At 36.2% G+C, this 27,924-nt stretch overlaps 1 protein-coding gene across 1 annotated transcript in view; it reads right to left on the bottom strand.

Annotated features, from left to right (window-relative positions):
• Nucleotides 1–27,924, bottom strand: part of LOC102221300 (protein turtle homolog A-like) — a 70,629-nt gene that overhangs the window by 31,675 nt on the left and 11,030 nt on the right. The window contains exons 3-9 of the mRNA XM_023338745.1: nt 27,702–27,902; nt 14,181–14,327; nt 11,630–11,778; nt 9,302–9,413; nt 6,566–6,707; nt 2,232–2,377; nt 16–158 (exon numbers count right to left, since the gene is read on the bottom strand). Of these exons, the coding sequence (XP_023194513.1) occupies nt 16–158; nt 2,232–2,377; nt 6,566–6,707; nt 9,302–9,413; nt 11,630–11,778; nt 14,181–14,327; nt 27,702–27,902 (1,040 nt within the window). The remainder of the gene's footprint in view (nt 1–15; nt 159–2,231; nt 2,378–6,565; nt 6,708–9,301; nt 9,414–11,629; nt 11,779–14,180; nt 14,328–27,701; nt 27,903–27,924) is intronic.

Here is a 27,924-nt window from a genome sequence, read left to right as displayed (position 1 = left end):
ATTATTGTTTATTACCAGAGACAGATCCAGAGGCGCTCCGTCTTTTATCCAATCCACACGGAGCAGCAGAGGCTGAGCTGCCACCGGGCATCGGATCCCGCCGCCCATACCTGTGGGAAGGTACGTTTCCTCGGGTAGTTGGAAAGCCTTGGCTGGGTCTAAGTGTAGTTAAAACACAAATCTGAGTTATTAAAGTCTTAAGCTAAATCATGCCTCAGTGTCCTACTAAAGTTTCAACAGTTCTACCAAAGAAAACAAGACATTAGATCCGTTTTACACAAAATGTCGAGGATTTATTAATCTCCAAATCAAAGACTTCCTCTGGGAAAAAATCAGGTCACACTTTTCTTTTTCTATGCTCAGGAGATAAACTCCTTGTTCAGAGACAACCTGAACAAAAATAACTGCTGGCGTACAAGGTTTATTTGAGGCAACAGATCGGATTGCTCATTGCCAGCCACATGGAAACAACATGAAAGTCATGCGTGAGTGTGTAGCCAAATATATAAACTTCTGGCATGAAGTAAAGAAGGTCTTTACATAAAATCAAGAAAATTATGAAATACCCAGCCATCACTATCTGCCATAACTTTTTTTGAAGAATCGTGAGTTAAAACAATATTTAAATTCCCCTTAGGATCAATAATGTAATCTTAAATGCAGCCTGCTGTTTATGTGCAGAGAGAATCTGCAGACTAGAACTTGTTCATTCTGACATCCAGCAGAGCTGAGGATAATGTATTTTCTCCGAGTGAAGCAAGAGGAAAACGCTGAAGCCGCAAGGAAACGATATGATTAATTATACTACAATATGAGCATTTCTTTGCTAACAGGTAATTATAGAGAAACAGCTACCTTTCAAACAAACAAGCAAACAAACTGAAAACTTGGCATTTTTTATTGCATACACCAGCAACCTTTTGAACACGCACATTTTAGTCACTTTTTAAAGCATAAAGGTAATAATGGAGTATTTATTTTAAAAGAGAAAGTATTTTTACCCAAGTACTTTAACTTGACTTAACTTTTGCCAGAGTAACCTTTAATTATAGTTGAGAAAGATTAGATAAATTTACTTTTACTCCATTATTAGAATTGAACAGATTTTCTTTTACAATATTCTTCTGAAATGTAAAATGTTTGGTATTTTTTCTTCTATCTATCTTCTATGTAACCGAAGGTGAACCACAAACGCAGCAAACGTGGGCAACCACCTTCAAATTTGGTAACATTTGAGAAGAAAGTTACAGTTTTTGGTTGTGAAGACATTTCTCTAGAGCAACAAAATTGAAAACAATCAACCCAAATATTTAGAAAACTGCACTAATTTCTTAAGACTTAAAATAGTTTTTTTTTCTGCATTGTTTGATGAAAATAATGTCTGTTTAAATAATTTTTAAATGGAAAAATACACCTAAAAGTTTGGACACAGTTTGCTCTAAAGCCTCAGTCAACTATGGCTTGTAAACGATTACGAAATAAACGAAACCAAATAAACGATTAGCTTTAGCTAGCTATTTCTCTAAAATAACTGGTAAAAGTTTCATAAGTTGATTATTGGGGTATTCCTGTAACATAAAAAAAGAAAAAACGGCACTTCGACGTCAGCCACTCTGTAAAGGTTTCCATCTATTAACAGCGTTAGATTTCTGTCCATTTTTCTTTCATTTCCTGAATTTGTTCCCTTCATTTTCTCCCCAATTTTGTTCCCTTCCTTTCTTACTCCATGTTTTCTTCCATTCTTTTCTTCCTGTTTTTAGGTTACTTTCTTTCTTCTCCCATTTTTTTGTTTTCTTTCACTCTTCTTTCCATCCTTTCCTATCCAAATTTGAGCTTATTCCCTTTTATTTTCTCTCCATTTTAGTGTCCTTTCTTTAATCTTATCTATCCTTTCTTTCTCTCCCCATCTTTTTAAGTTTCCTTATTATCCTCCAAATTTTTTGTTTTCTTTAGTTTCTTTCCTTGTATACTGCTATCCTTCTTTCTTCCCTCCCCATTTGTATCACTCCTTTCTTTCATCTCCATTTTTTATCCCTCCTTTCTTTCCTCCCTGTGGTTGCAGCTCAGTGGAAACTAAATCAACCGAGACGTTTTTTCCTCTTTACCTCCTTATGTTGCTTAGTTCAGTAAAAATAATTCCTGTCTTTAACCACCTGCAGCAAAACCTTAAGCTTCAGCTCACTTCACTAGGAAATCATTTCAAACAGCCACACATTTAAAACGCTACGTACGCATCACAGTTAAGATGGCGGAGGCGGTGGGCGGGGTCAGCAGCCCATTGGTCGGTACGCAGCTGAAGTTCCCGGAGTCTTCTGGCAGTAAACGGAAGATCTGCAGCGTTCCATCAACCAGGATCCTCACGCGCGACTTCAGAGACCTGCACAGGAAATATTCATCACATCAGGGGGGAAGATAGTTTATCTGAACAACGAGGGGAATAAAAACCAAAACACAGCAGTGGAGGTTTGTTTATGCCTGAAGTGGACATAAAACACCTTAATGAAAACATTTTTTATATTACTTCATCAGCAGGGTATACTCAAGTTTTCAGGACCTTGTAAGACCTTTTAATGTCACCTCCAACTTAAGACAAAAAAAGGAATGTTTGGGGCTTACAATAAAAGCAAAACATGTGACGAAGATACCAGAAAAATGTTAAAACTTTCGTCGCCATTGTTGGCGATGACTTTTACCTATCGAGACTATCATCAAAAAACTAGCTAGCTAACTAGCAAGGGTACATTAGCAGCTGGTTACCAGAAGTCTTAACCGCCTCGAGTTGCAGAACACAATGAAGATGTCTGCAGGACTCAAACTTTTGCCTGACAGAAAAGTCCAGTGAGAGAAGAAGCTACGAATATGAGATAAAATCCAAATTTAAGGCATGTAGAACTGTGACAAGACAAAAGAAAGTAGAAAAATGTTTAAACTTTTGTCGCTTCATTGCTATTGCCTCCGATATTTTGGATTTCACCCTGAGAAGCAGACTTTTGTTTTTTACTGTCATTTGTCCAACCTATCACTCATGACGGACACAAAGAACTAGCTAGCTAGCTAGCAACAGTATGTTAGCAGTGAGGTAGCACAGAATACATTTAAGTTGCAAGGCCACGACTCAAACTTTTGCTTGACAGAAAAATCCCTCAAGAATAAAAACTTAGCATCTAGTCCTGCAATGACAAAATTTAAGACCCCAAAACATTTAAGGCCAATTTACATTATTTTAATTAATTAGAGATTTTTTAAGGTCTTAATTTTCTATACATGAAACTTAAAGACATTTAAGGTATGCATTTTTTTTTTATTAAAATTTCTTTTATCAAGACTTTTTAAGACCTTAATTTTAGGTATGTGGATTTGGCATTTCTAAGGCCTTAATTTTCCATTAATAAATTGAAGTATTTTTAAGACATTTCAGGTCTTAGTTTTAAATATGTGAATTGAATTTGTAAGACTTTCTAAGGCCTTAATTTTCTATATATGAAACGAACTTTTAAAGACATTTAAAGCATGAATTCTAGTTACATGAATTTAAATTAACTTTTTAAAGACTACTAAGCCCTTAATTTTTTTAATGCCTTAATGTTACACATGAAATTCAAGTTTTTAAAGACATTTGAGGCCTGAATTCTAGGTACATGAAGTTATACCCATTTTAAAGACTTTGAGACCTTAAATTTTTACGCATGAAATTAAGACTCTACGATATTTTAGGTGAATTAGATTTTTTTAAGGCCTTAATTTTCATTCATGAAACTAAATTTTTTTAAAACACATTTCAGGCCTTAAATTCACATATGTGAACTTAAATTCACATATGTGAATTTAAGGCCTGATTAAGATTAAGGCATTAAAAAAATCTTAAACAAATTTAATTTTACATGTGAAATTTATTTAAGATTTTTTAATGTCTTAATCTTTCATTCATGAATTTAAGACTTTTTAAGGATAATCTGCGTCAGACAGTAACAGACGTTCTCCAGGGAAACAAACAGCAAGAATCTGATGGAGAGAAGAAAAGGTGCGACCAGAGCCTTCCCAGTTCCCCCAGCTCCTCCAGTCCCAGTTCCCCCTGTGGTTTTACTTTCCCAGCAGCGGCAGAAGCAGCAGGACTGTGTGGGTCACGTGGATCCGTCCTGCCTGGCAGTAAATCTCCTGAGTTCAATGTGCCGTTGCCCCACAGCAGAGGAATGGCAGCCATTTACGGCCCGACCCGGTTCTGGCCGTGCCGACAGCGGCGTTGGGAAACAGCCTTCAGGTTTACGGCGCTCAGACAGAACAGAGTTCACAACACAAGGTTTTCCTGTTGTATTTTGGCAGCTGCTCACTTTGGATCAGAACAACGCTTTAATTCAAGGATGTTTAAAAAAAATGACTATTCTCTTTTTTTTCTTTACTTTTCCTGCTTCCTCTCATCCTTTCCTTTATCCTTTCTGCTTTCCTTTGTTTTCTTTCCAAATTATTTCAGTCTTTCCTTTCTTTATTCTTTCAGTCTTTCTACTTCTATCTTTCCCACTTTCCTTCCTTTTGTTGCGTTTCCTCTTTTCTTCCATCTTTTCTCTCTTTCCTCCTTCTCTTTCCTCCATGTCATTCTTCCTCTCCCATTTCTCCGTCCTTCTTTGCTTCCTCTTATTGTTTTACTTTCTTACCTCCCTTCATTTTACTCCCTTGTTCCTTTCTTCTGCCATCATTTTCTTCTCTTCCTTTTTCCTCCCTTCCTAATGCCCCTCATTTCTTTTCTTTTAGCTTTTCTTACATCAGTTCTTCTTTCCCCTCTTTTCTTCCTACATTCCCTCCTTCCATCTTTTTTCTTCCTCTGGTTTTCTGCTTTTTTTTGTCCCATTGCTCCTTTTCCTCTCTTTCTTTTGTTGTCCTTCACTCCTTCCTTCTTCCATTTGTTCTGTTTCTTTTTCTTCTTTATTGTTTTTTGCCATTTTTTCCCATATTTCCTTCCTTCTTCTCCTGTTTAGGCTCATAAAAGTCCTCGGTTTTCACTCCAAACTTATCAAAATAAGATGTAAAAACTTGAAGGTAAACATTCAAACAGAAAGAAAAACTGGATTTCCTCGACTATTTTTTCACCCAAACTTCCAAAGGAGTTAATTTTCCAGAATTAGAAACAGATAATTAAATCATCTTCATGGTTTGAACTCCAGTATTGCCTGCTATTTCCTGCACATCAACTCCAAATGCCCCTCTGAATTTCTCCCCTCATTAAAATCGTGTAGAGAATTAACCTGAGCTTGACTGTAATGAGTCGCGATGCGTTCAGTAGAGAAATGCTAACGAGGGGAGCCCTAACGGAAATTAACCCAACCCTCTTCACCCCCATCTGCTCGTCTGACCTCTGCTGTATTCAGCAGCTGCTGGATTGCGAACGCTGGTAATCACAACCATTTACACTCAGATCCTCTGTCTCCCAGTTAAACATTAACAAACTCGTTCTTTGCTGCACATTTTCGTTTTTTTTACGATGAAATTAAACACGAGAAACTGAGGTGAGCACAGCTGAATGAAACTGGTGAATGAAAAACTGTTTAAAGTCTCACTAATCTTTCTTTTTTTTTAACTAGCCAAAAAACTAAAAAAAAATTTAGTTTTTTTTTTAACTAGCCACTAGACCACCTTTAATTCCTGCACTGCAAAAACACAAAATATTACTATATTACTAACTAATTCTGGACTAGTTATCATGTAAATATCTTAGTACACCTGAAATAAGACAAAACTAACTTACAAGTAACTTTTCAGCAAGAAATATGTCCTTATTTTAAGTCAATAATTCCTTAATATTGGTGAAAAAGTACTAGCTCCATTGGTAGAACGCTCCTACACAAGGTTACCTCGTTACCTAGCAACCCCAGCCCATCACCTAGCAACCCAGTTCTAGTTCCATTGGCAGATTATTTCACTTACAACAAGACAATATTTTATAAGTGAAATAATCTGCCAATGGAACTTTGTTAAAGAATTACTGACTTGAAACAAGCTCACATCTGGCTGAAAAGTCACTTTAAGTTTGTTTCGTCTTATTTCAAGTGTAGTAAAATACCGGCACTACAAACTAGATCAAAAATACTTGGTAATATTTTGGTGTTTTGTGCCACGTAGTCCAAGATAACTGGAGGAGCAGCAGGGATTTAGCAGTCAAGATGTTCAAACATGGTAGAAACGCACCCAAAAATGTAGTTACAATGAAAATTTATGCTCATTGTTATTTGTAAAAAAACAAAATAAAACATAAATACATCTTCTACATCACAAGAGCAAGATTTCAGTCAGACTAAAGAGCAATTGTGTTTTAGCAGCTCTTATTTACATGAACTAGAAGCTGTAAAAAGACAAGAATAGATGATTCACGAGAAAAAGAAGCACTACTGCTACTCGCACAGAATCATTTTTACAGCACAGGAGGGACAGAAAGAAGGTCAAACCCATCAACTTTCAAAAGTTTGTCATCCAAACCTAACAAGCTTTTAGAAAATGGTTTTATAGATTCAGCTTGAAGCAGCTTTAGTGTGAATCTATACAGAGTAAAACCGAGATAAGAAAGTACTCCACTCACTCGATATGATGGACGTTTTCTCCGGCTTTCTGCCACACGTACGTCATGTTGGGAGGGTCGGCCACCGCCTGGCACTGCAGCAGTGCATTCTGGGACATGTTGAGGGTTGTGTCTTTAGGAGGAACGATGATGACAGGCGGACCTGGACAGAAGGAAATGACAGAGTTTTTATGCTTCTTTTTTGTGAAGAAACAAAAACTAGCTCAGAACAACTTTAAAATGTGCCAACATTTTAAACAAGAGGCTAATATTTCACAATTTTTGGAACTTTTTCATGCAAAAATTTCAGATTTTTCAGTTTTCATTTGCTTTTCTAATAAAAACAGTTACAGTTAATTGACCTTCTTTCATAGCGACCTCAACCTAAAACCTCTAGAAAACAAGATGATGCAAACTTCTGGAGGACAAATATTTGTTTTCCGACTTAAAAAAAGGCAAAGACGGTTACTAGATTTAGGGGAACATTACTTTTTAATTTGAAGAACTATTTTCCCCCTCAACAGTTTAAATCAATTTGAAATTTTATTCAGCATATTTTGTTGGATAACCAGATTAAGGAAGCAAGTGCTTATTCACAGATTTGGCCAAAATACACGAAAACGGCAACTAAAGTAGGCGAAGTTTAAAAAGCTGGAGGGTCTGAAGAAGATTTGACAACAAGCTGACACCTGACAGAGGGAAGATGTTGGACCGCTCCGCATATAGACACGAGACTGAGAGAAACACGGCGGTGGTGGAAGCTAATAAAGGGAGATCGGGCAGTCTCACGGGCTGGAAAATACACATAGACAAGGAGAAAATCAAACTAGGACACCTGAGGGAAGTGGTTATTTGAAACAAACAGGTTGGGCCCAAACAATGACAGAAAGGAGACAGCTGCAACATGACAGGAATTATTTTCTGTGTGGGTTTGTTCTGGGTTTGTTTCTGGGGTCTTAGAATGATTATTGTTGGGGTAAAAAGTTTAGTGGGTAAAGAAAGTTGGAGCAGAAATTTAGTTTCTTCCATGAGGACATTTTCTGACGGATGGGAATTAGTGATAAATACAGGAGACATCTGAACAAATGAGGTGAACGTCTGTCACGTAAGAAAAACAAAGACACCTTTAAAACTGCCTGCGTGTTTCCTAACATATTTTGACGTTTACAGTAATGGACACTGCTATCTTTAAAGGTAGTTATGCTAACCCTAAAGCGCTACATGAGTTTATAGGTATGCTAACTTAGCTTATGTCCCATCAAGGTTATCTTCTATCCTAGCTAAGTTAGCTAATGCTGGGATTTGCTAGCTATTGCTAACTAGAATACCTTATATCCCATCAAGAATATCTTATATTCATGAAACCATATACTTTCAAGCTAAGTTAGCCTTAGCCTTTCAAGCTAAGTTAACACTATTAACTGGTGTAGATCTTTAGGGTTAGCGGAAACATTGGTTCTGCTAACCCTAAAGCTCTACACCAGTTAATCGTTATGTTAATTTAGCTTAAGTCCTATTAAGGATATCTTCTATCCTAGTTACGTTAGCTAATGCTGGGATTGCTAGCTGATGCTAACCTACCTAGGATAACATGTCTCATCAAGGACATCTTATACCCTTGAAGCCATATATTTTCAAGTTAAGTTATTATCTAACTTAGCACTTGGTAAGTAAGCTAAGTTAACACTATTAACTGGTGTAGAGCTTTAGGATTAGCAGAAATAATGTTACCGTTGACCCTAGCAAGTACTAACCTAGCATTGGCAGCTAAGTTAGCGCCAACAACTATTGGCAAAATAATTTTTTACTTTGAAACATAAATTCTTTACTTTGTAGCTATTATACTTATAGTAAGCAATACATTCAAACTGTAATACAGTATTATATTGCAGTAATTAAGAAGCAAAACACTTAAAATAAGGGAAATGTTCCAACATGTGAGAGAAAAAATAATGTTTTGCAGTGATTTCAGCCGTTTGCAGAAGGCTAATGAGCAGAAGCGCGTCTCTCCACCTGCTTTACATGTAAACAACAATAATCTCTGCAGCAGTCGCTACACATCAGGCTCGTAATCCAACATCTGTGCGTGAGTAACAGGTCGGAGGTCACTAACGGCTTTCAGACTGACTTCATGCAGATCAGATATTAGTCTGGATTAATCCACCCGTAGTGGGAAAGCAGCAGGAAGCTGCCGCCAAAGCCCAGATAAAGTGATTTCAGTCGGCTCATGAGGATTATTAGTTGTAATGTGACCACTCCGACTCCAAGAGCCTCAAATTAAGTTAAGCCTGGATGAGATTCGGTGGTAAAATATTTTAGAAAAATGATGTAAATATATTTCCTGGCTCTCCTGAGGAAAGGGATCTGCTGTAGGAGTTGGAGTAGGAGTACAGGAGAAAGTCAGAAATAAATCCCACTGTTTGTTATGCAGAGCTGTGTCGGTGTAATCCAATGATGCACAGATTCATATTTGCATATTCTTCATGCTTTTGTCCTCAAAATTGACTCATTTTTACATTTTCCTGACAGCCAGTCATGACTGCATAAAAAAAACTCTAATTAAAACAGAAAGACTTCACAAAACTAATAAGTCCCGTTTCATTTTTTAAACTTTCACTTGCTTTCAAAGTGAAATAAAATAAGGATGACTTCAGTTTGAGCTTTAATACAACAGTGTCGTCTGACGCAAGGCCGAGAAAGAGGAATGTAAATCACAGCGTCTTCAGGCACAAAGACAGACAGGCGGCGAAAGCTGACCTTTGATCTCCAGCTTCGCCACGCGGCTCGCGTTTCCCTCGGCGTTGGAGGCGTGGCAGGCGTAGAGCCCGGCTGCCTGCGCGGTCACCGCCGGCAGAGACAACGCTCCTCCCTGGTGAGAGCGACGAGACGGAGAAACTCAGGATGATTTGACATGAGAGGCGCTTTAAGAAAAAGTTACGCACATTAAAAATGCAACATTCGCGTCAGAAACTTGCTGATATTCACCGTTATTCTCTGCCAGCGGCTGCAGAGCAAATAAATACTTCATTCCTTTATGTTTCCTCATCGAAAAATTAAGAAATTCTTGCAAGTTAATTTCAAACTGACACAAAGCTGTCAAAAGAAACAATGTTCTTCACTCCTGCTTCACTAATTAAACTCTAATAAAATAAAGATACTTGGAGAGAAAAAAACAATATTTTACTGCAGCAGCAGAAGCATCAAAAATAAAAAAAATCAAATATTGATTTTAATACATTTATTTCCTGGAGGAAAAGAAAGTAGAAAATCACCAGTTTACCTGTCAATTAACGTAAAATAAATGTAATTTTTGACAATGATGAGTAAAAACCAGAAACGACAGGGTCATTTATTTTTATCCGACCGGAACGACATTTCTACGGCACGATGCTCTTCAAAATGGGAAAAATAAGAAAACCTTTATGTCTGCAATTTTTTTATTTTTAGCAGCGTAAAATCTCTTAAATAAGGACAACATTAGGTGTAGCAACAGTCTACACACTTCCAATTGTCCCTCAATTTAGCTTATGACCAATACTAGATAATAAATTACATTGATTAATAATAAAAAAACAATTAAAAAAATAATAATAATCAAAAAATATTAATGCAAAAGACCAAAAACAAAACAAAAATAATCTGAAATAAATACACAGCTAACTACATATAGGAGAAAAAAAATACATGGATTAAAAAGAGAAGAAGAAGAAATCAACATTAAAGGCAATTATTACAACTAGAACTTATAAAATATTCATGATTTGTTTTATAAGTCAAAACAATCTGGTTTCTACAAATATTTATTTGCATCATCTACTGAGAAAAACACGCTAAATTTCATAGTTTTATATTTGTAGTAAAATTTGTTTAAAATTATTAGGTTTCTTGTTTAAAAATACTATTTGTTTATTATTTTTAAGCATATAGTATTTGTTTAATAATATTGTTTATTTTGGATTTTGAACAAACATTTGTTTAAATATTGTTTTAAAAATTCAAATATTGTTCAATCTATATTTTAACAATATTATTTAAAAACAATATCTTAAACAAATACTATTTATTTAAAAATATAATTTTATGGTAAAAAGAAAGAAAATAGTTTCGTTTATAACTATAAATTTTGATTAAAAATACTTTAAGTAACTTAGTATAGTTACTTGTTTTGGTTATATGTAACTAACGTAGCTACATATAATTACACTATTATTTTAAAGTAATAATAGTAAAAAATACATTAAAAAAATAGAAAAATTAACTAAATATTTTTTGAATATTTGTAAACAAATACAGGTACAAAAAGGTTAATTATAAACTTAAGTTAATATTAAATAATAATAATAATTAGAAAAAAAGCAAAATTACTGACATGTGAAATATATTTATTTTAATATTTAAATTTATTTCCAGTTGTATTTTAATTCTGACCAATATGAATTAAATTATATATTAAATGATTTATATATTTAATCGCACCAGTTTAAATGCACTCTCTCAATATTTCCCTACAGAACAACTGAAAATAATAAATATAATTTTAAGCAGGGAGAAAAGAGTGGCTCAGTGTATGAATGGGTGAATTTCAAAGCACAAGCCATTTTGAATTCAATACAAAGGTCAGAGGTCAGAAGTGTTGTTTAAACGGCTGCTCTTATTCTTCCAGCAACAAGACTCTTGAAATAAAATACCAATAGAGACATCCAGAGAAGAGAAATTTTAAGAAATAGCAGGTGCAGCCGCTTCTTTTCAACATTTTGTGTTTTACACAACGAAGAGCAGAATAAAGGGAAAAAGACGAGTGTTGAACCCGAACACGGCCTTGACTGAGAGGGAAAACGCCGCAGAAAAGATGAATATTTTACATTCACTGCAGGAAATCTGAACGATTCAGATCCTGAAAACTCCACTTCAAATCGCACTAAACGTCCAACCATCACAAGAAAACCGCAACAAGAATCACCAAAGTGCAACAATAAATTTTACCTTCAAAATGAGTAAAAAGTTAATTTAATAGCTTGTGAGTGAAACTTTTTAAGGTTTATTCTGTTTATTTAGGAGAAATCCAGTAAATTATTGTTTGTGTACCTGAATGTTTGCACTGGGAACGGCGCTGCCGTCTTTTAGCCAGGTGATGGTTGGCGTAGGGTTGCCAATAGCAACGCAGTCAAGAGACAGGCGACTTCCCACCAGGGCCTGGACGACAGGGGGCGGGGCTTTGGTGAAAGTGGGCGGGGCTAAAAAGAAAACATAAACAAGCTGGAAATAAAAAAATTTCCCCCACAAGAGAGTAATCAAAGGATTATCAAAATGACTCAAAACATTATCTGTCAATCATTTCACCTGACTGCAATCAAATAAATACTTACAGTTATATATAATTACAAAAGAAAAATTGTATGTATTTTTTACCTTTCAACATGGATTTATGAAAGTATTTAAATTTGTAGATTACAGACGTACTTTGTTAATCAATGAATTAATTTACATTTTTTTAGTATTGTAAATTCATTGAACAATCATAATTGATATATTTGTGCAATTTATAATAAATTTTACTTAATTACTGGAATAACTGTATAATAAATAATAAACAATGTTAAATGTTTCGGTCAAAAAGTTCATCTGTGTTAAACTTTTCCACAGAAATGCAGCTGATTATTTTTATTTTATTTTAGTTAAGCTTTCCTGCTGCCACCTGGTTACAGATTTAAAATAATAAAACCCAGAGAAAAAGAAAATCAGCTACACGTCTGCAACTTTACAGTTGTAACAATTACTTTTCCAGATCAAACTAGGTTTCAAATGATGTTTACTTATTAAAACTTACAAAAGAAAAAATCTAAACTAAATTGAGATTTTGTGAAAAAGCAGTTTAGCTGAACTGTATACCTAAATGCCTGTTGTATCAAATATGATACAAACAGTTTTAATAGCACCAACAGTTCCGTTTTTAAAAATAAAAACACATTTAATTATCATTTCTTGAATCAAGTTTGAAAGATTTAAAGTCGGACAGAATTCAAGATATAATATGAATCATAAAATTTATATTTCTCAGATATTCGATTTGAGCCTTTACAGAAAACTCTGCTGACTGCTGGACTCTTGTTTTGCTTCGCAGGCGGTTTGATTTGTTGAGGAAGAAGCGGGTCAAGATCACACCAGCAGAGCCAGAACCCGTCATCGCTCCCGCCGTCCAGATTCACTTTGATCTGATCATTTCTTCTGAGCAACGATCGAAAAAAGGTTTTCCAAAACACAAACAGACTTCAAAGCACACACACGGAAAAAAAAGATAATAATCCATATTTTATATCCAGATTTAATATTTAAACCCATCAACAGGCATAACTTTACTTATTTTACCCCTGAAAACACAGATCATTAAATATTACCTGATGCAAATAGAAACTTTACACACGTCCAACTTCTTTAAGCAGTATTCAAAAGTTGGAAGTTTAAAGAAGTTCGATTATTTACAGCATCTGTCATATAATGCTTATTTTGGAGAGCAAAATAAAAGCAACATAAGTGCAGATATTATGGAAGATTCACTTTTTAAAGAGGCAGGAACCACCTAATGAGGCTTTAAACCATTCTTTTGATTTTCTGGGTTATAAATAAATAAAATTTAGACTTTGATGTGTTTAGAAAAAACAGAAAACTGTGAAATTGGATCAAAACAATGTACCTCTGAAGAGGAGCAGAGAAGCCGGATATCTTCTGGTAAAATGTTTTCCCTTAAAACACTACGGCTCATTATAAATAACTAAAGAACTACGTTTAGGTGGGTATTTCATACAAGCAAACGCTGGAGGCTCTGGTGTAATCCCACCAAGTGGAACAGGAGTTTAAGGTTTTATTTAAATTCTGGATAAATGCATCTTTAATGTGTTTTTCTGCCACAGCTGCACCCCGTTGATCAGCTCTGTCAGGGTCAGGATTGTTTTGTTTCTGACTGAATGGGGCGAGATTTCTGCAACATGATGCAAGTTTTAACCAGGAAATGGGACCAGCTTCCCGCTGTGCAGAGGTTTGGTTGTGTCTTCATGTAAAATATATTTTTATTTAATCTAAAAACCAAAACTAAAAGAGTTCTTAAGCAATTATTGTACAACTACATTTGAAATATTAGTTAGCCTAAATTAGGCATCAACAGAATTACAAATCTGGACTTTCAAATTAAGTTTCACATCCAATTACCAATAAAAGCTCACTTTGTAAGATAAACGGAATAATAAAAGCTTCTGTGTTCTTTCAAAATAAAATTCAGAGTTACTTTCACATATGAAAATGTTTTATAATGACTAGAAATAACCACGTTATGAAGAAGCTGCAACATCTTCAAGAAACAAAAGAATAAGTCCTGTGGCCTTTTATTTAAGCGTTGAGCATTGTTTGTGTTGTCAACATTAGCTAATATGTAGTTTTAGCTATTCATTAGCTAAAATACAGTTAAAATTAGCTGTAAACGCATAGCTAAAATTATATGTTTAGCTATAAACAAACATGTGTGTTTAGCTATATGTTTTAGCTAGTATGTAGCTAAAACATATAGCTAATACAATACATATGAATAAAAATAGCTATTCATAGCTAAAACTATTAACTATTAATCCAGCAGGATGCAGCTCACCAGTCACAGAAAGCAGAGTCCAGTTGCTGCTCTGCATTTCCTCTTCCAGTTTGTCCAGCTGAAATATGCGGCAGCTGTAGGGACCCTGGTCGTCCAGCTGCAGGCGCTCCAGCCTTAGGGTGGCGCTGCTGAGCAGAGACGCCCGCCCTGCAGAGACAGAGGCAGACTTCACTTTTCATCCTTCAACTTTTCATTTGTGGAGAAAACAAACAAAAAAAAAAAGGTTCAAGTTTTTCTTTTTTCTTTTATTTTATTTTTCAGTTACAGAAACAGACGCTCAACGAACGCTGCACAGACAAACTTGGAAACCAGATCTGCTGGTTGCCAGGTGACGGCTCCCTCGAGCCAGCGCCGCTTGTAACATCAACCCTTTATCTCTCGGAGGCTGCAGACTAACTGTCCATGTAGATTTCACACCTTAACGGATAAATCCGACAGAAAGAAAGAAAAAACCTGCAGGAAGAAAATAAAACGTGAAAGCATCAAACAGACTGCAGGATTGCTCTGTACCACAGGGAAGCCACTGTTGTGATGGTAATTATTAACAGATTCAGTGGATTGGAGGGAGCCTGGCGGCGAGGGACTGGCCTGACTGTAAAAAAAATAGACCAGGAAGTTTGAGCCAGGTATGCTTCTAGAGATAACACACCCTGTTTACTTTTCCTCGCCACCAAAGTGGATCAAATCCACGGGGAGGGGGACAGAAGTGGGAGCGAAAGTGGAGCAAAACACACATCAGCGTACATTCAAGGGATTAGCTTGTTTCAAAACCCTGCCCTTTGACCCCCTCTGGTTTTTATCTCCGCTGCCTTCCTGTGATATAGGTCAGTGCAGCGCTGAGCAGGAGAGGCAGAAACGCTGCTGGATTTCAGCAGGGGAAAATGGACAGAAGTGGAAAAGAAAAAAATCTGAGCGAGACGAGATGCAGAACAGAAAAGTGATCAAATTTGTAAAATCCCTCCAGAGCTACTATCCAGTAACCTTTATCAAATGGAGGAACAATTTCTGCAGAAACCATTCAGGGAGTTGAAGCAGGAATGAAACTAAAAACTGAGCTGTATTAAACTATTTGTTCTGCAACACGGCAGCTCAAAGTGCTTTACATCATAAAAACATGCAGACACAAATTAAAAACCAGGAACAAACTTAACATTTTGTTGAGTGACATCATCAAATATGTTGGTCAATGATACATTTATTATGCGTCAAAAGAAACGCTAAACCAGTTACTCTTGATTTAAAAGAACTCAGTGTTTCGGCTGTTTTGAAATTTTCTGGAAGTTTTTTCCAGATTTGTTTATTTTCTGTTGTCATTTAGTAATTTCTTGAAATACAAGAGTTCTCAGAAGTTTCTGTATTTTTTATTCCATCACTAATATGACAATTCAACTAAAAAACATGAAATCTATTAAGAGTGCTGCAAAAACACAAAATCTTACCAAGATTTTGAAGTAGTTCCTAGTGAAAATATCTCAGTTCACTTGAAATAAGACAAACTAATTATGAGTCATTTTCTAAGAAGAGATAGAAGCTTGTTTTAAGTCAATAACCTCTTAATATTGATGAAAAAGTTCTAGTTCCGTTGGTAGAACATTCCTCTGTGCCGTTACCTAGCAACCCTAGCCAAGCCCGTTACCTAGCAACGCAGTTCTATGGAATTAGAACGTTATCATCAATATTAAAGTATTTACTCAAAACAAGTGCACATTTCTTCCTGAAAAGTTAATTTTAAGCTGGTTTGTCTTTTTCCAAGAAACTAGACCAAAATTACTTGGTAAGACTTTGTGTTTTTTTTACAGTGCAAGTATTTTATTTATAAAGTGCTTTTCACAGACATAATATGACAAAGCGCCGTATAACAAAAATCAACCTTGAAATTGTACAAAGCATAAAACAAACAAGAAGATCTGTTAAAAGAAAAATAAATACAAAAGGTCGAGTTGCCTGGTTGAATAAGAGCCCATGAACTTACAAAACATGAAATTTACAAAACAAAAATTAAATATCATCTCTTATCTACATCTTCTATCTTTAGGTGACCCACAGATTGTCTCATTAAGCCATTATTAGGTCAAATTGTAAGTATTCTTGTTGCCAAGTCTATCTAACCTGGAACCGAGTCAAGAACAACAGCAAACCAATATGAGAGCATTAGTTAAAGGGCAAGAATTATGTATTTTCCAGGCAGATATTTACTTGATTGTGGCTTGAAATTGGGCCTCTGTCTCTTTAAGAAACTCATGCCTTCAGAATGTTGTCACAACATGGTTCCTCCATTAACCCTTCAACAACTTTCTTACCAGCTTTTCACTGTGAAGTAACTCTTATAATGAGATCAGATGTTTGTCAGACGTTTGCTAATTGCTGCTGGCTAGTCTGAAGGAGCTGAGAGGCAGAGTTACAGCTTGGAAACTCAGAGGAGGCGGAGCTAGGTCCACCGAGGCGTTTTCAGCTGAATGGTTGCCATGGAGATTAAATGATTTCTCAAACAAGCATGAAAGAATCAAAGCAACACTCCAGGAAAAAATAAAATAACACGATGCTCAAAAAAGTTGATTTTATATAACACTACACCTTTAAGAACATAATTTAATAACATCTATACTAGTTAGTTTCCAGCTACATTTCAGTGAACCCAAACTTTTATGCAAGCAGAACGTCAACCACATGCTTGTCCAACACATTTTTACAAGTTAAACGGACAATTTATGGAGCAGATATCCAGCTGGATGTTAACCGACGTGGTTTTGTCTGCAGGCAGATTGAAAAGAGGCGACACGGTTGGAGGTGAGCAGCGTCGTTTCTTTCCGCGTGATGTAGAGTCAGAAAAACATCCGTATATTTGCAAAAGAAAATGTTTCTTCGCCTTGTTTCTCCTTCATGTCGGCAGCACATTGGAGCACAGGTGGAGACAATAAAATATTCAAAGTAAAGAAAGTTTAGTGGTTGAATTTGAATGCAGGCAGGAGCTTCACACTAGGCTGCAGTGGTAAAAAAATAAATAAATGAAAACCGAGAGACGGTCACGACCAAACATCCACAGCAGACGACACTATTTTGTATCAGAGGTACTAAAGTACCCACAAATAGTATTCAAGTATCACTACTTCAACATATTTTTACTCAAGTAAAAGCAAAAAGAAGCCATCCAAGAAATGACGTAAGAGTAAAAAAGTATTTGGTAGAAAGTCTACTCAAGTATTGAGTAACAGTTATTTAATATTTAAAAATTACATGAGGACCACAATATAAAATGTAAATTTAAGTATTTTAAAGGACAAAAATGACAATAATTCATATCAATAACAAAAAATAATAAGATTTATTTTTTCCAAATCAGTTTCTTTCAATAAAAAAAACGTATAAAACTTTAACAGAAACTGCAGCTGTGTGTCTGTGTCTGGTGAATTTCCGGATCAAACATGTTCGTTTTTCATTCGGTGAGTAGAAGATTCTGAAATTTTACTCAATTAAGAGTAGAAATACTTCATAATAAAATTACTCAAGTAAAAGTAAAACGTAAAGTTTTTAAGAAAAGTTACTCAAGTGAATGTAATTGAGTAAATGTAACTAGTTACTACAAAAACTCTCAAAGGAGATATGATACAAAATGAATAACAAAAGGTGTCAAAATAGAAAGAGAAAATTACAATTTTATATTTTTTAGGGTTGGAAATCATCTTCAGTATTTAAGACAAAAGGTTGGGTTGAATCAGGAATCAACAGAAACTTTCTCAAAGCTAAAATATCTTTGGTTTTTGAAAGGATACACAGGGAAACTTGTCAACTTCCAACAGAAACACCACAGATAACATTTAAATCCAGGTTTTTCAGGCCGTGAGGGGAAATTCAAGCTTAGAGTAACCCTAATCTTTGCTACACTAAGTGAGCTAACACAATAACAAAACGCAAAAGAAAAACATCAGTAATGATCTTAGAGACACAATTACTGGGAAGGATTGTAACGCCACTTCAGTCTATTTGAAATCTGACTTTGTCCTTTGCATAGATTTAAGTAGAAACGTTTGGTCAGAAACATTTTGGCACAAACACACAACTGTTGGCTCCTTTGGAGACTCAGCACCTTTAATTGATTCACCCGACTAAAAACTCCAGTCTGTACCAAAGTATTATAGACAAACGTGCCGTTTTTGGTCCAAACTGGGTCATCAATGAGACAATCATCCAAACTACCAATGCAAATCCACAACAGAAGGACTGAAAGAGAAAAAAAATCAAGATACAATTTAAATACTGAATCATAAATTTGAACTGAAGAAATGATGGGAAGAAGAGTGGGTCAAAATACTCCGCTGGTATATCTGGGTGTAATTATGTTTCCCCATCATGACACTAAAGTAAATTTTGACTATATGAACCTGAGAGGATAAAGTCTGTGTGTACGTAGGAAGAAACTTATTAAGCTGTCAGATCACAAATGTAGTAAAATGAGATGGCTTTAGTTTTGCATTACTGATGTAAAAACACACATCAGGATTTCCATTTTCTTCTTTGCCCAAACTACAACTTCACTGTTGAAAACGCACAACTTTTATCCTTCAGCCCTTCTGTAAATACGTTGTTGAGAGCGCCGTCTCTCCTGCAGCATCAGAACCAGGGGCCTGAAAAGGCTCAACACTGCAAAAACACAAAATCGTACCTAGTAGTTTTAGTCTAGTTTCTGCTGAAAATATCTCACTGCACTTGAAATAAGACAAACTAACTTACAAGCAACTTTTTCAGGACACATAGAAGCTTGTTTTAAGTAAATAATTCACTTAGAACATGGGAAAAATGTGTTATAAGTGAAATAATCTACCAACGGAACTAGAACAGGGTTGCTAGGTAACGGGCTGGGCTTGGCTGGGGTTGCTAGGTAACAGCTCAGTGGAATGTTCTACCAATGGAAGCAGAATTTTGAGCCAACATTATTTATGTCAAACAAGCTTATTTATCTTGCTGGAAAATGACAGGTAAGTTAGTTTGTCTTAATACTAAGATGCTCCAGAAACCAAACAAAAATTACTTGGTGAGATTTTGTGTTTTTGCAGTGAACACAGCCTGATAGAGAAGGCTGGTTCTGTTCTGGGGACGACTGTGGAACAATATAGAGAAGGATTCTGCATAAAATCAAGAAAATAATGGACAATCCTGACCAGTGTTTTCATGAGTGTGTTCAGTCAGAGGCTTCCTCAGATTCGCTGTAATACTGACTGCTACCTGCCAACAGCCATCGCCATCTACAACAAGGCTTTGAAGACTTTGAGTCAACAACATTTAATTTCACTTTGGAATCAATAACATATTTTTGAATTTGCAGAAATAATGTCTACTTGCTGAATATCTTACATTACTGTAAAAACAATATTTAAAAAAAAACGCAGTCATGGTATGAATATCAGAAGGTATCTGCAACTAAAATCTCATAATACACAATTAGTCATTATTATGGTTACTGTAGAGGTCAAGAAGTATTGGGTCAGTCTATCAGGATCTACTCTGGTCACTTCACATCTACAGAATTGGACCAATCTGTCTCTGCAGCTCATTCAGTTTACAGGTCTTCTATGAGTTCACTAAATTATGGAGTTCCTCAAGGTTCTGCTCTGGTGTCCTTGTTGTTTCTGTTGCGCCTGCTCTCACTTTGGCATAACTTAACATCTTGAAAAGCCGTTTTTGTGTTATACATCTCTTCTAAAGTTTTTGAGGTAAAAACTTAAGAATGTATCATTCTAGAATATTTTTGACGATGGCGAACGCTGTGAAACTGGGAATTTTTTGTCCACACAATCTCTTACTGACTTCATTTTAATACCCAACTTTGAAATACATAAAATAACTTTGGAACAACGGGTTATATGCAAACATTGATGTTTCAAACTTGTTCTTTTGGGACATAAATATGCTAAATATATCATCAAAACCACCACAACTAGGCCTAACATTTCTACAAATAAACTTTTTCAAAACAATATTCACTTCTTCTCTTTATGCTAATCTGTTTGCGCACAGCACTCGCCATCAAAAGTAGCAGCTATGTGGGTTTTTCAAAAGCCTAAACCAAACAATACCCTTTGTCAGCACAATTCAACCACACAATGCATTTATTTGTCAAACTGCCTTTGAGTGAATCCCCCTTAAGGCTCCTTCCCCCATGCTCTTAGGTGACACTGAAACAGAAAACCATGGAGTGAAACTTTCCAAAAGAAAAGAAAATAATTCAGAAAGGAACTGCTTTTAAAGATTAGAGCATGAATTATAACACGAGGAAATCATTGATGTCCTTTCTTAAAAGACAAAAGCTAGCAGAGGGAATATCATCATCATCTGTGTAACTTATTGAGGCATTTTTATCAAGGGGTGACTGTCAGAAAAAAGCCAATATTCCCATTCTTCTCAGTTCCAGTTTGATGCCCTTCATAAAGCATCCAAACGAGTCAGAACAACGCTGACAAAAGGAATATCTGCAAAGACCACGGCTTGTGATTTTATAACATTTTATTGAGAGCGAAAGACGCATCACACATATTGATTTTCCATCTTCCAAAATGGATGTGTAACATTTCAGAAATGAAGTTTTCAAATTATAAAAAGAAGCCTTTAGGGAAATCATCCACAAAGTGTCTTGTTTGGTTTGACAAGAGCCTGTAGACAAAAATTACTTCAATTCAATACCATTTTGAGCGCCTCAGACATTTATGTCCCTGAAAATGTGATATCCACGGGCAGAGAGCCCACATCATCTCGGAGAGATGTCGTCAGCTCTCGGCAAGTCGAGGAGATGCTTTCAGGTTTCGGGTTACGCTCCGTCCTGCTTGTGGCTTTACGCAGGGTTACCGCGTCACGGCTGGAAATCTGAAGTGAAGCAATTCATCTAAATCTAAATAAGAGGCCTAGCTTGATGCTCCGCTGAACAACCCCAGCGCCAGGCTATCATGTTTGTCCACTTGGGAAGGAAGCACTTTAACAGTGTTTTAAGTTGCTCCTGCTTCCAGTGGGACAGCGCATTTATACAGCTGTATTTGCTTTTAATAAAGTCAGCAGAAGCGCGGTGCCAACCTGGGACTCCATTTCCTGTCCACAGAGCTGACATTAATGCTTTGATCACTTGCTCTGCAACAACAAACACTTAGACCTCTGCTAGCTGTTTTCACAACGCAGGGGGAACGCCAACGAATCCTTTTATAAAAAAATATATATATATAAAAATGAGTATATGGAAATAAAATAAGCTTGAATTGGTACTGAGGGACAAAAAAAGAGAGAGATTCATCTTTATATCCAACCATTTTCATAAACCAGGGAGAAATTCATCTAGGTTAAGCTAACAGCTACTCAACCAAACAACTATTCAAGCTAACAGCTATTATTAATTGGAGCAAGCTATCTGCCATTGAAGCTAACAAGCTACTCAAGATAATGGCTATTTCATTTAGCAGCTATACAAGCCAACAGCTACTTTAGCTATCATTAATTCAAGCTGCAGGTGTACAAGCTAACTACTTGAGCTAACAAATACTCAAATTCAGCAATTCATGCCAACATTTGAGCCAAGTTAACAGCTACTCAAGCTAACAGCTATTTGAGATATCATTAATCCAAGCTGCAGGTATACAAGCTGTCACTGAAACTAACAAGCTACATGAGCTAACAAGTACTCAAATTGAGCAACTGATGCTAACATTTAGCCAAGTTAACAGCTACCTGAGCTCACAGACCATTAAGCCGACAGCCAATCAAGCTAAAAAGTGTACAAGCTAACATCTGAGCTGACAGCTAAGCTAACAAGTCATAGGAAGTGGGTTAACTTCAGAGAGTAGAAGAACAAATATATAAAATTTACCTAGCAGTTTCATCAAAAAGTGCATATTGTACTAGATAGTTGTGTAGTTTTATAAATATTTCTATGCCTTTTTATAGTGATGAACTCATTGAGATACAGCTTCAATTTGAAGAAAATACTTCAATCATCCATTTTTGACTTATTGACTCAGATTATCCATCAGTTTCACTATTTGACTTCCCTACGAGACTCTTGCCTAATGCCTCTAAGGTACTGACTTCTCATTACTACTCTACACAAACCCACTTCACAGAAAAACATGGAAAAACCACTAATGTGGGGCAGAGATGGAACCGAAACGTCAGCCTCTGCAGACTGATTCACTTGGATAACTTGCATTTGAGTCATAGCAGCCAAACATCAGTTGGAGGCAGTTTGGCTCTTGAAGCCAAACTGCTCCGACACCCGAGAACACGCCTGAGGGGTTGAAATGCACACTGCTCATTTCTACACTAAAGACTCCAGGTATCCCATGCTGCACCTGTGAGAAAGCTCAAGCTCCGCATCAGCGAGGACAAAGCATCTTTTTCAAGCCCTTTGAATCGGGGGAGAAACGGTTTTCTGTTTGTTGTTACCAAGCTTGTCCATTTTAAGACAAGGAATGAGTAAGGTGTGCAGAAACGTGTAATTTGTCATTCAAAAGGTAGGCAAATTTAAAGGTTATAAGCAACCAGCAGATTGCCTTGCTTCCTCTGACATGGACGATGATTTATGCTGCAGATTGTCGCCTGAATCAGCAGCAAAAGCCGACTGTCTTTTACGAGCCTGCGCTGGAATTAAAGTGGCTACAGCTCCCACTTTTGATAATTCAGCCGATCAGCTAAGGTTCACCCTGACTTTACTGCTATGTAAATGTCAGCATCGGGTTTCCTGGTTGAGGCTGGGCGTGGGAGTGGCTCCCCACTCAGAGGGCAAAGGCTGTGACTCAAACTAAAAGCAGGTCCTGATCCTTTGACAAACACAAAACTAATGGCGGAGATTACGGTGCATTACTCTGTTAGCACAAGAGATAAATCTGAGAATATTGTTACAATATACTAGAAATTTGGATATGCAATAAAAGTGAAATATCTTGATCTAAATACTGAAATATTTGAAAACATTCTTTAGAAATGGACTCCACTTGTTCCAATTGCCTTGCAAAATTATTCATTATTCACATTTTAACATTTTACAACCAGTAAAACTCTAATTTGGGGGGATTTTAGTTTGATTTGCCAAAGCAAAATAATGCATAACTGTGATATGGGAGGAATTGGTGAAAGGTTTTCAATATTTTAACAAATAAAAGTGTGAAGTACAATTGTATGCAGCCCACTGGAGTCCAAACTTAGACATTTTCAGACAAGTATTCTTAATTTCAGAAGTTATTTACAAAAAGTCTAGATTGAGTCTTTGTGAGGCATAAGGACAGATCTATTCAGTCTATTTCTATGCTTTCTGCTCTGAACAATGTCATGCTTTGTCGTTTATTTCACATCATATGTCCAATTTCTAATTGTGCTTCCTAAACCATTAAAAAATAAAATTTGTTTTTGTATTTTCGCATGTTTGATCAAAGTAGTCAAACTATTAAATATTTAATTATTTCACATTGCCTGTTATTTTATTCTCCTAATTGCAGTGCATTGTTTTAACATGTCTGTGAAGTTATTGGTGTATCTAAATGTGCTGCACTGGTGCAGAGTTTCAAATACGTTTATAATTCAGTACATTTATGTCTGTGTTTAAAAAAATAAACATTTTAACTCATTTCAGCAGAGTTTATCTGAATCTGATCGATATCGGTCAAAACTGAACCTCAGCAGTGAAGAAAAGTGGATCAGTGCATCCCTAATTTAGACAGTTCTTTTTTTATTATTTCAAATAAAATAATTGATAACTAATTAACACCAACTACATCAACAAATATAGAAATTGCGAGAAAAAAGATTGGAAGAAAGGAGGTAAAAAAAAAAATTCCCACCGTTATTTACGATTCTTGAGCTACTACATAGTTCAAAGACGGGTTTGATTTTGGAAAATAACAGAAAAAATAAAACTACATCTTTGCACAGTTCATGCACATTTTTCACCCAGGCAGACTTGCTGTCAAAGACAACTTCAGTTGGGATAAAAAATTTAAACGTCCATCAGATTATATCACCTTAGATCTGTTTTCCATTCTTCTGAAGAAATTCTCTTAAACTTAAGACATATCAGATGTCTCAGCTGGATGTAAAAATCAATCGGTGTGGGTGAGAACTGCCTTTAGTTGCACAGCATGTAATGAGTGATGCAACAGGGAGTAAGATGGGTGTTGAAGAAAATTTAGAGAGCCATAATTATGCAGTCAAATGTTAATCGGCGCTGGCTACCCCTCCTCGGTTTTCATGTTGATGGAAATAAACGAATTAGGTTAAAAGCTAAACTTACTACCAGTTTGCTGCCTGCTTACCTCCCACCTGAGAGTTAAAATGTACCAATTAATTTCACGCTTTGATGTTTTTTTCCAAGAAACTTCAGGTTTTAAAAAGAAAAAAAAAATTGGACTTTGGTTAGAACTTTGCCTGATGCGGCAGAACATACACTGCAAAAACACAAAATCTTACCAAGTAATTTTGGTATAGTTAATAGTGCAAACATCATAGTAAACTCGAAATAAGACAAACTAACTTACAAGTAACTTTTTAGTATGATATAGAGGCGTGATTAAAGTAAATAATTCCTCAACATTGATGAAAACGTTCCAGTTCCATGGGCAGATTATTTGATTTAGAAAAAATGACATAATCTGCCCATGGAACAAGAACTGGGTTGCTAGGTAACGGGCTGGGCATGGCTGGGGTTGCTAGGTAACGGTGCAGTGGAATGTTCTACCACTAGATCTAATATTTTTTCATCAATATTAAGGTATTATTTACTTAAAACGAGCTTCTGTATCATGCTGAAAAGTTAGTTTTGTCTTATTTCAAGTATACTAAGATATTTGCTCTAAAAACTAGACAAAATTACTTGGTAAGATTTTGTGTTTTTGCAGTGTACTGGTAATTTTTTCTTCATAACGTCATACCTGTTGTCATTAATTATGTACTAAACCTTCTTTTGATATCTAATAGTGTCGTGTGTCCTATTTAAGTAAATAATTTCTTAAAATTGATGAAAAAGTTCCAGTTCCATTGGTAGAATATTCCACTGCGCCGTTGCCTAGCAACCCCAGCCAAGCCCAGCCCATCACCTAGCAACCCAGTTCTAGTTCCACTGTCAAATTATTTCACTTATAACATGTCATTTTTTCCATATAAGTTAATTTATCTGCCAGTGGAACTAGAATTTTTTAATCAATATAAAGGAATTATTGACTTAAAACACACCTGTGTATCTTGCTAAAAAGTTACTGCCCTTGAAATAAGACAAAACTAAGATGTTTTCACTAGAAACTAGACCAAAATTACTTGGTAAGATTTGTGTTTTTGTTGGATATACAAAACAAAAACCCTGCACAAGTTCAGAGTGAAAATCTCTACAGGAATCTCCTCAGCGCGAAAAACTGGACCTGAACAAAAGCGAAGATCTGAGCCACCCAGACAAGCTTTCTTTTTGTCCACATTTGTCCCATTGTTTGTGACTTTAAAGCCAAACAAAGGTAGCCCTCGCCCATTGAAGCTCTTTTTTCACCTCCGACTGTCTTTGTTCGCCGTGCCGCGGCTTCGATCGTGAACAATAAGTTGTGATGCAATGCGAGAGTTGGTTTGAAAGGCCACCAAGGTGTGGCGCAGAATGAAATCCGAGAACAAGAGTCTCGTTTCATTTTTGACTCCAGCCAGAGCTGCACTCACTTCACCGCCTGTATTGCCTTTAAAGAGAGAACATTTTCACAGATAAACATTATAATATTGCTGGCAGGAATAATTATATTTCAGGCATGGTGCTAAGTGCAGACATCAGCGTGCTGGCAAACAGAAAAACGTTCCTCAGGGAACCTCGGGTTTTTCTGTAAAAGGGTTTATGGCCGTTTTTACAGTCGTGCATAAATTTCAGTTTCTAAAACTGCCTGTGGAGATTATTACAACAAACATTCTTCAAATTTCAAAACCTGTCCACAGGTTGTTTTTAAAGGGCAGTAAATTGCAATACAGTTTAAAAACCTCCAACTAACCCACATTTCTTCAAACAGGTGCATCTCTAAAAGTTAGAATATCACACAATAGTTTCATTTAATTCCATAATTTTATGTATTATATAGCTGAGAAATCTTAAGCTTTTACTTATGAATGGTTTACAGCTAAATAAAGCACAAAGTCTCCATCTGGTTGGTAAAAAGAGTCACCCTGTTATATTAAAGCAGTGTAAATATTTGAGAATTTAAAAAAATTCTAAAAGCTAAAATGTTCATATTAACGTTCATTAGGAAATTATTTATTCATTTATTTTCTAAAAACAAAACGACAACCATTAGCACACAGGAAACTAACCCGCGAATAAGTACAGGTCCACTGTAAGGTGCTAGTATTATAGATAGCTCACGTAAGGTTACATGCTAATGCTACCAGTTAGCAACTAATATGGACCTTTTGCAATGTGACGTCAAGTGAGCAAGATCTGGCCCGATCCTTCTATCGGAGGGCAAAAAGCTGATCGCTAGCAATGGCTACCATTGGTTTTTACTTTAGTTAAGTTGTAAACATAAAGTACTAAATCTTAAATGTATGTCTGATATGTAAAAGAAAAAGGAACACAGTACTTTGCTACTAATTGTCAAGAAAGCTAGTTATGCTAGCTTGACTATGACAACTGTGACGTGTAGCTGTGTGGTGTAATTCTGTGTGTTTCAGTTCAGGTAACATAAAAAAGGCAACCTAAACACCAACTCTGACAGATCACTAGGTATTTAAATTACCTAACACACCACCACTGTTAGCTTACCTAATAGCAGAAGAAGCTAATCTACCTCAGCGATCATTTATTATCGCAAAATAAACATAAAAACTAAAAACAAAACTGTAATGGACTAAATGTTCTGTTCTTTGTGTGGGAAATGTTTGAGTGTTTTTTGGTGTTGAATCCTGAAACAAAGTTGTCAGTTGCTATGGCAACGAGTCTGTGTATAGCGCAGCAGATAGAGAGAGAAAACAGGGGTTTTCAGTTATTCTTTCATGGTTTTTCTGCATTACCTTTGCATTTTGCTGTGGCACACTGCACTAAATTAATAATCCTTACATCTCCAGGTTTTATTTGGTTAACAGAGTCGTTCTATCACGGCGGCGCAGATATGAACTTCAAGGGAAAGAATCGTCTTTTCACCCTCCAACATCGTGCGCATGCACAAAATTTCTGGATGTAAACAATAACACGCAAGGGGTCCATACCAACATTACCACTACAGCTAATGTTAGCAGCTAACAATAGTACAGTAGTAGGTTATATCTAACATGCTAGCACCAAGCAACTGTTAGCATGTTGTATCACTATATTAAACTTGCTGGTTCTGAATGTTTCTCTTTAAAACACTTCTCTAGAGCTTAATGTACCACATTTAACTCAGAGAAACCTAATCTCTCATGCAGAATTGCCGTTTCTTCAGTCAAAGATGAGGTTCAGATGTTCAGTCTGAAAACTTTTTCAGCAGTTTTCTAATATTTGTTTTGTGTCTATTGTCCTTTTTTAAGCAACAAATTGCTTTAATAAGTCCCACTCACCTTCAAAATCTGGATGGACTCGGGGTGTGTAGGATCCAAATTTCATCAGGACAGGAATGTCAACGCCTTGCCGCACCCATTCCACCACATGTTGGGTTGCAGATAACCCAGACCGCCGCCCTGCTGGTGAAAAACTGCACTCCAGATCCACCCAGCCTCCAACCTTTCCACGGACCTCTGACTTCCCACCATCAGTGGTCACTAAAGAGTTCATAAGCAGCGA

Source organism: Xiphophorus maculatus, chromosome 8, assembly GCF_002775205.1.
Source record: "Xiphophorus maculatus strain JP 163 A chromosome 8, X_maculatus-5.0-male, whole genome shotgun sequence".
Taxonomy (NCBI): domain Eukaryota; kingdom Metazoa; phylum Chordata; class Actinopteri; order Cyprinodontiformes; family Poeciliidae; genus Xiphophorus; species Xiphophorus maculatus.
The sequence above is the reverse complement of the archived record's forward strand: the minus strand, read 5'-3'. Positions and strand labels throughout refer to the sequence as shown.